General features: G+C 40.6%; 1 protein-coding gene across 3 annotated transcripts; it reads right to left on the reverse strand.

Annotated features, from left to right (window-relative positions):
- Window positions 1-8,405: 8,405 nt before the first annotated feature.
- LOC147622945 (UDP-glycosyltransferase 85A7-like) lies at window positions 8,406-11,189 on the reverse strand. Of its 3 annotated transcripts, none has more exons than XM_086822556.1 (3): window positions 10,648-11,189; window positions 9,326-10,276; window positions 8,406-8,865 (listed from the first exon to the last, which is right to left on the reverse strand). In XM_086822556.1, exons 1-2 carry the CDS (start codon window positions 11,174-11,176, stop codon window positions 9,327-9,329), a joined length of 1,479 nt encoding a protein of 492 aa, XP_086678682.1. In that variant the 5' UTR covers window positions 11,177-11,189; the 3' UTR covers window positions 8,406-8,865; window position 9,326. The 3 variants fall into 3 exon arrangements, with proteins under 3 accessions (XP_086678682.1, XP_086678680.1, XP_086678681.1); XM_086822554.1 differs by having other exon boundaries at window positions 8,409-8,919; XM_086822555.1 differs by lacking the exon at window positions 8,406-8,865 and having other exon boundaries at window positions 8,959-10,276.
- Window positions 11,190-11,774: the final 585 nt, after the last annotated feature.

An 11,774-nucleotide genomic window follows, 5' to 3' on the forward strand; every position in this document is an offset into this window, starting at 1 on the left:
GTGAATGGTCCCGCTTTCCTCTGTCCTCTCCATCCTCTCGACCTCCCTTCCTAGGGAAACTCTTTCAAAGCACTATGGAGCAACCATTTCTTGCATTTAGACAAGTCTTCCCATCACCATTCCACAGAGAGAGAGAGAGAGAGAGAGAGAGAGAGAGAGAGAGAGAGAGAGAGAGAGAGTAGGTTCAGCATGCGGCAAAGGGATTCCTTGCACTGCAAGGCGTGTGGCCAAGGGACTACACGCAATGCAAAGCCAATCGAAGAGCTCTAAATTTTTCATACTTTGAAAATAATACAGGTTGTCTGATTATTATATATGAGGACAATACAGGTCCTTGTTTGATTATTATATATGAGATCCATATCATGAGGGGTCTAGCCTAGTTGATTGAGCAAGAGCATTGATAAAAGAGGTATTACCCAATCAACCGCTATTCTTTTATGCGCTTTGAAGGAAGAACAAAATCCAAATCATTACAAACATGCCTTGAACCCTAGAATTTTGTTGAGTGACAAATTAGACTATGTTTACGAGTCAAAGATCCAAAGTAAAATGGACAGACTTACAAAAGGCATTTCCGTGATTAGCACTTATAATGTTCATAAAGATGAAGACTCCGAAGAAATAGCAAGAACTACTGTAATATGCATGTGCAACGAAAAGTGACGCATGCAATATGTGATCAATTAGACAAAGTACACAAAGATTGATAGTGGCCCACAAGATGGGAAGGTGTTGGGGCAACAAGTGAAAAAAAAAAAAAACTTGAAGGCAAACATTAGGATTTCGTTTTACAATCATTTTCACTTGTTGGGGCAACAAGTGAAAAAAAAAAACTTTAAAGACTACAATGCACTAGACATAACATTGAAGGGCAAAAATTTAAATATCAAAACCAGCTAAAGAAAGGCAAAAAAACAATATGTATAAGCTGGCATGACTTTAACACAAGTGAATTCATCACAAACTAGAAAGCTTGGTAAAAATGCAGCTTCAACTTCACAGCTTGTCCAGAACCTGAAAATTAGCTACCACCTAGATCATTTACAGCTTGAACAATACTTACAACATCCCTACTCACACTCATCTCATCAGTGCACAAAAGTAGGGGCAGGTTTGTGTAGAGTTAGTTAAATATCACATTTTGCTACCACACTTGCTCTCAAACTTGACAATCATAGTCGAGACGTTATTGATAAATCTCCCACTGTGAATATACTTTATTGGGTTTGTGGGTTCCTCTTGACCTTCCAGTCCAAGTCGACCAATCAGCACTTGTCCTCCACACGAGGGCCTAGTCCAAAGTCCAACCCAAGGTCGCCCCAAGGAATGAGCCAAGTCTAGTCCAAGGTAAGCCCACACAATGAGAAAAAAATCAACTGAAGGGACGATAAGGTCTAGTCCAAGGTCGACCTAAGGGATGAGCCAGGTCTAGTCCAGAGTCAACCCAAAGGTCCAACAAGGTACAAGTTCAGTGGACAGTCCACAGTTAGTCAGCCAGGTCAAGACAAGTTCACTCCACAGTTACTCAACTGACAAGGATATCCCCATCACAATTACACTTCAATGACAATCTATTAGTTGGTAAACCCTATGTATGACCCACATAGCTCAGTCCAAGGATAGCAAGATCAGCCATCTTAAGAGTCAATTGAGTTATATCCGTGGACAAACATATGTACACTTACACCAAAGAGCTCTCCCTTGCCATCACCTGTTTCATAGAGACCACGTCATTAAAAAAAATCAAGAGACACGTTCCGCTAACATGATCTTAAAGCAAATTAGAAACACATGGGCAATCCTCAGCCCCTTGACATAAACCAGTTCATCCCAGCAACATGGCTACATGGCTTCCACACCGGGAGTTCGACCACATATATAGACAATGGATCCCCAATCCATACACGAGCATCTGGGCCATAATTTTATGCATAAATAGAACCCAACCAGCAACCAAACATCACTCTAAAACACCAATTTTAACAATTAAGTCCTCACACAAGACACATATCATGATCACACCATAGTTCTCTTCCATATGAGACTAGCTTTTAACAACAACAAAAGGAAAACTATATATTCATCAATGATGGTATTATTTATGAGGTAAAAGAAATGAAGATAACACATGCCCTTTGGTTGCGACTGAAGGAACGCTTTGAGAACAAATCCTTTGCCACAGAATGTCGCATATCAAATAGAAGTTCTACAATATTTGTGAAGATCATTACAAGTGTGTGTTAGGGTTGACCTACCACACAGACAAGCAAAATGGTTGGATGACTTAGTCATGAAGTGTGCATAGATCGTGTGCGAGTGCGTGTGTGCTTTGTACAGTGAGGAAGGAGATGAGCTTTCTTGGTGGAGTCACAGTCAGAGAATAGAGTAGCTCCTTATTCTTTTAGGTATATAATGAATAAGGTCAGTAAGTTGAGGGGTTAGGTCCGTGGCGTGCAAACCCAACATCCTCCCACTTGAAGACCAATGTGGCCCAAGTGGCCTATATGTATGTACAAGTATGTGTATAACCGTGAAGCATGTCTACTTCACCGTACACCCATCAACTTTGTGCAGTGTGTAAACCGCTCCAAAGCAAAGCCCTTTTCAAAGTATGTGTATAATCGTGAAGCATGTCTACTTCACCGTACACCCATCAACTTTGTGCAGTGTGTAAACCGTCCAAAGCAAAGCCTTTTTCAAAGTATCTACTGGGTTGTCATTTATCTGAACCTTGACCAACTCTACACGCTTGTCAATCAAGGAATCCCGAATGAGATGATACCTCACCTTGATGTGTTTGACTTGGAATGAAACACAGGATTCTTTGCCAATGCAATGGCACTCTGACTATCACAATGCAAAATTGGAACCTCATCAATGCCCAGATCTCCCACTAGATGTGCTAGCCGTACTGCCTCTTTGCTAGCATTTGAAGTTGCAAGATACTTAGCCTCTGCAGTGGAAGAGGACGTACAGTCCCCGAGACAAGATCTCCATGAAACGGCTCCACCAACACATACAAAAACATATATCCAAAAGTGGATCTCCGAGTGTCCCAACAACTCGCATAGTAAGCATTTGTGTATCCCACAAAGGATACAAAAACATATATCCAAAAGTGGATCTCCGAGTGTCCCAACAACTCGCATAGTAAGCATTTGTGTATCCCACAAAGGATGCATGGCTATTTCCAAAGTGTAACACCTGCTAGCCGTACCCTTGAGGTACTTAAGGATATGCGTCACGGCTTCCCAATGTTTCTTGCCAAGGTTTTTTTGTATCGGCTCATCACTGCCACTGCAAATGCAATGTCTAGTCTTGTAGCTACTATACCGTACATGAGATTACCCACAGTTAAAGAATATGGCACCTTAGCCATTTGTGCTTTCTCAACATCCAATTTGGGAGAATGATCTTTGCTAAGTTTTAGATATGCTTACATTGGGGTACTCAATGTCTTGCCCTCCTGCATACTAGAACGCTGCAAGAAATTTTTTTGGCAAAGAGATCCTTTCATTAGTTATTAGAAGAGTATTTGCCCATAGGGCTACAAAGCTCTCCTCTCTGGAGGAGTCTCAAAAGACTAGGTGCAAGAAAGGGAGACTCTCCCTTGTTGAGTGGATACACAGTCACGAGTGCAGGCCAGTCACGAGTGCAGGCTCAATTAGCTAATAGGTGGAGGGAAAAGCCACACAAGTGGCCTATAGTGCCAGTGAGGAATGCCCGCCTAAAGAGTGTAGCAAGGGCCACGACTCTAGGTGGAGTGAAAGGCCTGCCAACATAAATTGCTCAATCTGAGGAGCCCTGGATAAGGTCAAACTCAGATCATCTGTTGCCAAACAGCGCGAATCTTCTCTTCTCACAGCTCTACACGGCCCTCAAACACTCAGAAGCATCTTGCTCTCCAAATAAAACAAATGTTGAGGCTACCCAGTAGCTCCCATCTCAGCTCTCTCCCTTGTGCCCAAGGCTTTGTAGTGAAGGTCAGTGAGGGAAAGAAGCGAGGCTGTCCCCCCACAAAGTGAATAGCCTGGCCCATGGGCTTCTGCTCATGACCCATCACTAGGCCAAACGAGGTGGACCAAGCTGCTTCTTCCCAAGTATAGATCCCCTCCAGTAAGAGAGGAGTCAAAACTTGTAAGATATGCAGCAATATTTGCTGTGCCTATGGCTTTGCATTCCCTTTGCCACACGCCTTGTGAATTGCAAAGATTCCCTTTGCCGCATGCCAACCCCGCGCGCACACACACACACACACTCTCTCTCTCTCTCTCTCTCTCTCGTCAAGAACAATGGCGATGGGGAGGTTTGTCTAAATGCAAGAAACGATTGCTCCATCATGCTTTGGAAATGTTGCCCTAGGAGGGTGGGAGGGCAAGAGGATGGATTGGACAGAGGAAAGAGGGACTATTCACGACGATAAGGCCGAGCATGGGGAAGGACACTTCATTATAAAATGCGTTAGCATCTTTTTAGAAAAGGCCTAACTCCTCATCATGGTGAATAGTACCCTCTCCTCATCGAAGTATATATATATTTATATATATAATATTTATACATATATATACATATATATATATATATATGTGTGTGTGTGTGCGCGCACGTGTATTTCTCGCTCAATTTTCCTTGGCCACTTGACTCTCTCTATGTTCACTGCGTAGCTCTCTTGACCTCTAGACACTCTATTCCTGTGGACTCAAAACAAACTATAACTCTCAGTTTCTTAGCAGATTACCGACGAACAATTCAACACTGCAAATCTTAACAGAATCTTAGCTATTTGAGTACTCAAAACTACTCCAAATAAGGTAAGAATTGAACCACAAGGTCCCCTAAGTGTGAACATCAAGCTGATATGGTCGAATTCTCCTAATCAAGAAGTGTGGTACAAATGCGCATGTGTTAAATTATACTTTTTTGCACTTTTGACCTTACCCCTAGCTTCCCCTCACTTAGTAGGTTTCCAAAATGGTATCCCTTTCTAGATTTAAGTTAGTTTTATCCACTTTATAGCCAGTTTTCTATTCAGATTAGATCACACCTTTTCTTAGATCTAGGCTCAATTTGAAGTCAATTTTAACATGGGATTGTGTTTTGGTGATGTAGTAACCTTAGGGCACAAGCCTATGAAATCAGATTTTGCAAATCACAACTTTTGACACATACTAGTATGTGTCACCAGCTCAATTTAGCTAATTTTTAACTTCTTTTTTCACAAGTTAGAAATGGTCTATGATTACATATCACTCCTAAAGCCTATGTACAAGCTTTGAAAGTAAAATTCAAATGTTTAGCTATCAACAAATTGTTTCTAGCTAAAATTCACCAAAAAGAAGTGATTAGAAAGATTAAAAGTGATTCAAATGAGGTGAGAATTCAACCATGAACTATCCAAGAGATGTATGAGGGTTGGGTATGGTCAGATCCTCCAAATCACACTAGTTGACACAAACGTGTATGTGTCAACCTGGGCCTTTTCAACAACTGGACACTATTCCCTTATTCCCCACACTCTCTAGCAGCTATATCTCAACTCCCAATTCAAATTTAATTACTTTCTCACTCAATTCTCACTTGTTTCCTTTTCTAGGCGTCTTTAGCGATTTTAGCACTCGAGTGATGAATCCTTGTACTGAAGTGATCTTCTTTTGGTATAATGAGCCTTGACATGCAAGTAACCTATTCCAACTGTTGAAACCCAATTTGGTTGTGTTTTCTTCAAGTTATGCCCTGTTTTGTGTTTTGGTCAAAATTATAGTCATGATTGTCAAATGCAAAGATTTGTTACACTTTCAACCTTGAATTTCTACTCAATCCTACTCCTATATCCTAACCTAAGAACTTGAAATGAATCTACACTACTAAATGTACAAGGAAACCAAAAATCAACTCAACTGAACGATTTTTAGATTCCGAATTGACTATGAAGACTTATGCTCAATTCCTGAAGCGACTTATCTTTACAATCCACTCACTCCTCAACTCACTAACACCCAACGACTCTTACCAAGTCTACAACCTTGAAATCCTACAATCCCAAGGTTTGCTAGTTGATGAAGGATAAAGTGATCACTCTTCTACCAAGAATTGAAAAGCTTGGTGCTTTGTAAACTTTCAATATTCCCCAACAACGGCGCCAAAATATTTTGGGACTCTGTCACCACTCGCCAAGGCAACAGTGTCATTTAAGTACAGTGGCCTTCAAGGCTTCACATATACGAATGTTAATACCAAGAGGGACTAAGCTTACGACAGTCGAAGGCCACGCTAGTTTATCAAACTAGGTGAGTCTCCACACATGCATTGAATGAGAGAATACAAAGACAATCAACACACTAAATAATGGTCTACTACTTCTGATGTGGTCACGAAGAAACTTTGGCATACCAACCCATGATAGAAAATGGTTTGCCTAAACTATTACAAGCCACTAATGTCACCAAATCCCATGCATGCAAAGAAAATCAAGGCGTAAAGAGCTAAAACTCAGATCTGCTAAGGTTTAGAGCTCAAACCATGACACACTCGCATTCACAAGTGCCCAAGGACATAAGAAAGCTACGCTTAAAACCTTAAGTCATTCTAACAACTTTTAGGCACCCCATTTTTGACACAATCGCTTATCACACATTTTTATCTCACCAAAATGACGTTTTGCTATATGCCCTCATTCCCCATGCTCTATGGAATATATCCCTAATGGTATGGATGGAAATAGAGTTTCCCACACTTAGTAATGACCAAGAATAATTCGCACGCACACGCATCCGTTACGGCATACACCACAACTCAAATAAAGCATGACACAATTCAAAATATAGTAAACAACATGTACAACAAGTGTATATAAGATCTTTGTAAAATACTCACTCAATCATGCGTAGGACGCACACAAAGATTGCAATACTTTTTGAAACAAGCTCCTTCACTTCTTATATTAAAAAAAGTTCCCCAAAAAAGTACATGTGTTGGCTTTTATAGCCCAATACAAAGTGATAAAAAATGATATTGAGATCTCACTAAAGACTTTTCTAGCTCTACTAAATACAAATTGGAAGCTTAATTAGCCCCAATATACTCTGAGAATTACAAAAATTTATGTATCTAATGAGAGCCCGTCATTTCTATCACTAAACAATATAACAATACGGAAAAAAAATTTTGCATTAAAAATCAAATACCAAAAAATCAAAGATTGAAGATAAATAAAAAATAAAAACACAATTTTTAAGTTGTTAAAAAGAAAAAAAATCACAAATTGTCTTTTTCTAATTCATTTATAATATAAATATATCACAATCTCATAATGGCTACATAAAAAAGGATGTAAATGAAAAAGATCTGAATGTGCATTTTATTTTTAACAAATTACCTTAGTCACATGGCATGCTCAACGTACATACAAGGAGGCTTGATTGTCTTATAAAGAGGATTTGGGTGTACATCCAAATCTTATGATGATACCTCAGCACTAAGGATATGCCAATTATCATTACAATAGAACTCATGCGAGACCACTACAGTGGACAAAATTGTAGATAGAATTCAATTGCTTCATTCATACCCAAAACGTTGATAACTAGTTTTGATTTAAGAAGATTTGGATCCACGTCTCAATCCTTGCAAAAAGGACTTGATCGAAAAAATTCAAATCTTTATCGTGGATAAGTACATGAAAAAGAATTAAAACATAATTTTAGAACAAACACCTTGGACGCATCTCAATATTCACCTCATTAAATCAAATTATATGCAATCTAAATCACTAATGCATTCACACCATTCTCGCTGACGCTTAAACAATAACATAAATATTGTAGAATATATGGGTGCCCTGATGTAATTTTTAAAAAATGTATAAAAAAAGATATTGAAATCTCATTTAACCAAAGATTTATTTGAAAGATATAATTGTTTCAAAATAACAAAAAGCACCCATATTGTTGACAATATTACTAGAAAAAATTCGATACACTGCAGTATTGATAATATCCCATAATTATTAAATTTAAAATATATACAAATTAAAAACTATAATCTCTAAATCTTCAACAATAAAAAAACAACGTAGTTTGTACATCATATTGACTTTGGTTTAGTTTACTCTAAAAAAATAACAATGATGAAAAGATTTATAATGAGCTTAAATTGTGACAATATTGTAATGATTAAAATCATAATAATTATCTTCATAATAAATTTTGTTAGTGTATCAAGAAAAGTAAAAATTGGGATTTTTTCATTTTATCTAATATTGACTTAAAAGAGAGAAATTAATAACAAAACAAAATAAATTAGGCAGAACATTAGCACTTAACCTTCTCATATAGGGCTATTTTGGGAGCTGGCACTTGCTATAAACCTTACGTAGAAAGTGGAGATTCGCAAACAGCATAAACCCCTTCAGGTGGATTGACATCCCATTATTACATGGTGCAGATGGAGTGCCATAACTAGAGGCAAAGAAGTATTTTTGTAAAACAAAGAAGGCAAGTGCACAGTGAAAGCACAGCATAATTAGCTTCAAAGAACGATTGGAGGGTTGTTTGCCAGCTTTGCAAAGAGCACCTGCTCCTAATCAATCAAGCTCTTTTCTTTGGCCTTATGCTTGAATGAAAAAATTGATACAACAAGCCCCATAATAAGATGCATTTTCCTAGGGTTGTATAGATACAAAGAGTTCAATGGTTTTTTCAAAAAAATGTTCTTCATAGCTTCAATGGCCTTACATCTAGTTCATTTAACACACTTGGAATGTCAGGGGTCGGCTCTTTCCTGTATATTTCCGCCACATCAGGATTGCAGCAACATTAAATGCCAACCTCAAATAGTGCATTCGGCAAGGTTTGAACTCCCACCCTTGAATACAGAGACCACCACTTTGACCCTATGAGTTGACACTCTCCAAAGTAACTTCAAACAAAACATACTCTGGTTTTAATCAATGGTGATTCAAAAGAGATAATTAATTGAAATTCAAAAGAAATGCGCATAGACTCTTAACTCATGCACAAGAAGTTTTGGATTTGCAGATTATGACAACATCATGAGCTTCTGCAGGTGAGGTTCTGTACACCTAGCTGGGTGCGGTGCGGGGCAGAAGGCTGCTGGTCCTAGGGTCGGCAGCCTGCTGCCCACCACGCACCTGTGCGCAGCCCCACATGGAGAAACTCATGATGTTGAACAATGTAGGGAATCAGAGGGGAAAGGGACCTTCCTCCCACAAGGGAAAAGGAAAATGCACAAAACTTCTTCTGATGAGGGTGCTTCACCAATCCTCTGAGAGAAAACTTTAGAGAAAGTGATGCTCAAAGCTTACCTTAGAGTTGTCCTAAACACTCGACAAAGTGTTGTAAGTTGATGACAGAGGACCCATCTGTGTGTGAAGCAGACTTGATGGCTGTAGCCCTCCACTTTTTGGCATTCGCCCGTAACGCTTTACCAGCGTTGCCTTGAATGAGTTCAACTACCTTTTTCTGTATCTCCATTCTGTGGACAAAACCTGTAGATTCCTCTGCTCTCTCTAGGCTGAGGCCCACATGCCACTTATCCACAATACACCTGCAATTCAAGCCCTGGTCAGAAAAGCAAGGCCAGCCTAGAAGAGGCACACCTGCAGTGACACCTTCTAAAGTAGAGTTCCAGCCGCAGTGAGTCAAAAACCCCCCCACTGCTTTGTGCTGCAGAACCCTTAACTGCGGTGCCCATGGGATTACACAACCCCGCTCGGATGTCCTCTCTAAGAAGCCCTCTGGCAGCTGCTCCTCTTTTGCCCTCTTCAGGCCCCACCTTACAACCCATAGAAACGCCAGCTTGCTTGCCTCTAAACCCATTGCAATCTCCTCTATCTGCTCTGCACTCATTATTGCTAGGCTCCCAAAAGATACATAGATCACAGAGTCTGCCTCCTGCTTGTCCAACCACTTCAAAGGGCAGCATGTCCTGCCATGCTCCTTGTCTGCTATCCACTCCACCCCATCCTCGCATGCCCCCTCAGCATTGAAAAACGAATACGGCAGGAGCGGCCCAACAGTCAAGACTGGATGTCCTTCCCCTTCCAAGAATGCCATTGTCTCTGGCTCTAGCTCTTCAAATGTATTCATAAGAATGCCATCCGCCTTTGCTATAGTCTTCAAAGGGCTTGTTAACAGGTTGAACATGAAATTCTCTGGCTCAAGAGAACAAAGTAGCGCACTCATTTCCCCATACTTGAAGTGCGGAATACCAGGAGCGAGCAGGTCACAAGCAACCGCATCTGAAGGCAGGGCATCTGCATGGGCATATCAATTAACCATAATAACTCTTTTTGGTCAAGGACAAGCTTTCTGCACACATTTAACTCCCAAAGCTGGGAATCACAACCGCTTCAAGGACTTCAAAGGGACCTTTTAGCTAGTTGATTATCATTTATGGCTAGATAGACAAATTGAGAAATTCAAAGGGCTTTCTGCCCTTGACAGGCGATTACTTTGTACATGCAGCCTTTGTCTCACTGAGCCTCTACATGAATATGTTAGGTTGTTGAAATTTGAATATGATTTGAATGATACAAGCTACCAAAAATCGTTCAAAACTAACGCATCTGTATTCGAGGCCATCGTTCCAAGGTATGGCATCTGAGATTTTCGTTCAGAAATATACCTTTTGGTGGCCTCTTGCCCTTGGCTAGAAGGAGCAAAGAAGCATAGGTTGCAGCAGATTGCGTCCAGAAAGAGACAAAGGGGAGACAAAGCCTCTTGGCAGCGTCTTGGACATGGCTGATGAAAGTGTTGCAGACAATGCAGGTAACAGGGGGGTCTTGCAAAACGAGCCTCTGCATTAAAACCTCGAAGGCAGGGCCATAGCAAGCATCCATAGCAGCAGCCACTTCATGCCTATCCGTGGTGCGGCCATGGTCGGTGGGCAAGCCATCAGGTATGTAGAGGAAGCTTATATTGGGAGTGGACGGCTTGGAAAGCTGATCTGCATATTCAGCTTTCATGGTGGAGCTAGCTGGAGACGACGTTAGGACTGGAAGTTTCATATGGGTTTCACTGTACTCAGAATTGACAAAGGTTACCTTCACCCCCATGGCAGCCAGCTTGAGAGAGGCTTGAAGCATGGGGTTGATGTGCCCTGTCGCAGGCGCGGCTAGCATTACCACATGCACTTGCTTCCCCTCTCCTCCCATTTTGCTTCGAGTGTTAAACTATCACTTTGGTTATTAATTATATATATATATATATGTGTGTGTGTGTGTAGCTCACGATGTTTCCTAAAAAGCCCCGGATTGATCAATGTGGTATGTTAGAAGGTTTTCCCACGGACGGGGACCCCTATACTCTTCAAAGTCCTCTCTTTCTCTTGGGCAGACGGGGACATGTACCTCAAGCACATAGAGAAAAATCTCAAGATAGCTAGCATGGAGCCTGTGTGTATGCAATAAATTAGGTTGCACTCTAGCAGGGTCAAGAAAAGTTCTTGGCGGGCCTGTGGGATTCCTTAAAGCAATGTAGTTTGATAGCCATGCTGGTGAAGCTTAGTTGATGCAAAAGGTGAGGCCACCCCTTTTGGCTTTTTGGTTGGAGGAGGGGGAGAGAGAGAGAGAGAGAGAGAGAGAGAGAGATGGAATACTTTGTTTTTGAAACGTTTTTACTAATTACTATGCTCAAATAAATCTTTTAGAGCTATTAGGAAGCGTGCATAGTTGAACCAATTTGTGTGTGTGGCACAATAACGATTGCAAACACACTGTTAATATTAACTAGCCATTAGATTGCAAACATTAA

Source organism: Cibotium barometz, chromosome 28 (assembly GCF_041138505.1).
Source record: "Cibotium barometz isolate CiBa-2024 chromosome 28, ASM4113850v1, whole genome shotgun sequence".
Classification (NCBI taxonomy): domain Eukaryota; kingdom Viridiplantae; phylum Streptophyta; class Polypodiopsida; order Cyatheales; family Cibotiaceae; genus Cibotium; species Cibotium barometz.

What these genes read in the sequence shown, in the direction of transcription:
- LOC147622945 (XM_086822556.1), bottom strand. Translation starts at nt 11,176, where the DNA reads ATGGGAGGAGAGGGGAAGCAAGTGCATGTGGTAATGCTAGCCGCGCCT. An exon ending in GGGCAAGAGGCCACCAAAAG is followed by an intron (nt 10,277 to 10,647) that starts GTATATTTCTGA and finishes ATGCCCATGCAG; the next exon opens with ATGCCCTGCCTTCAGATGCG.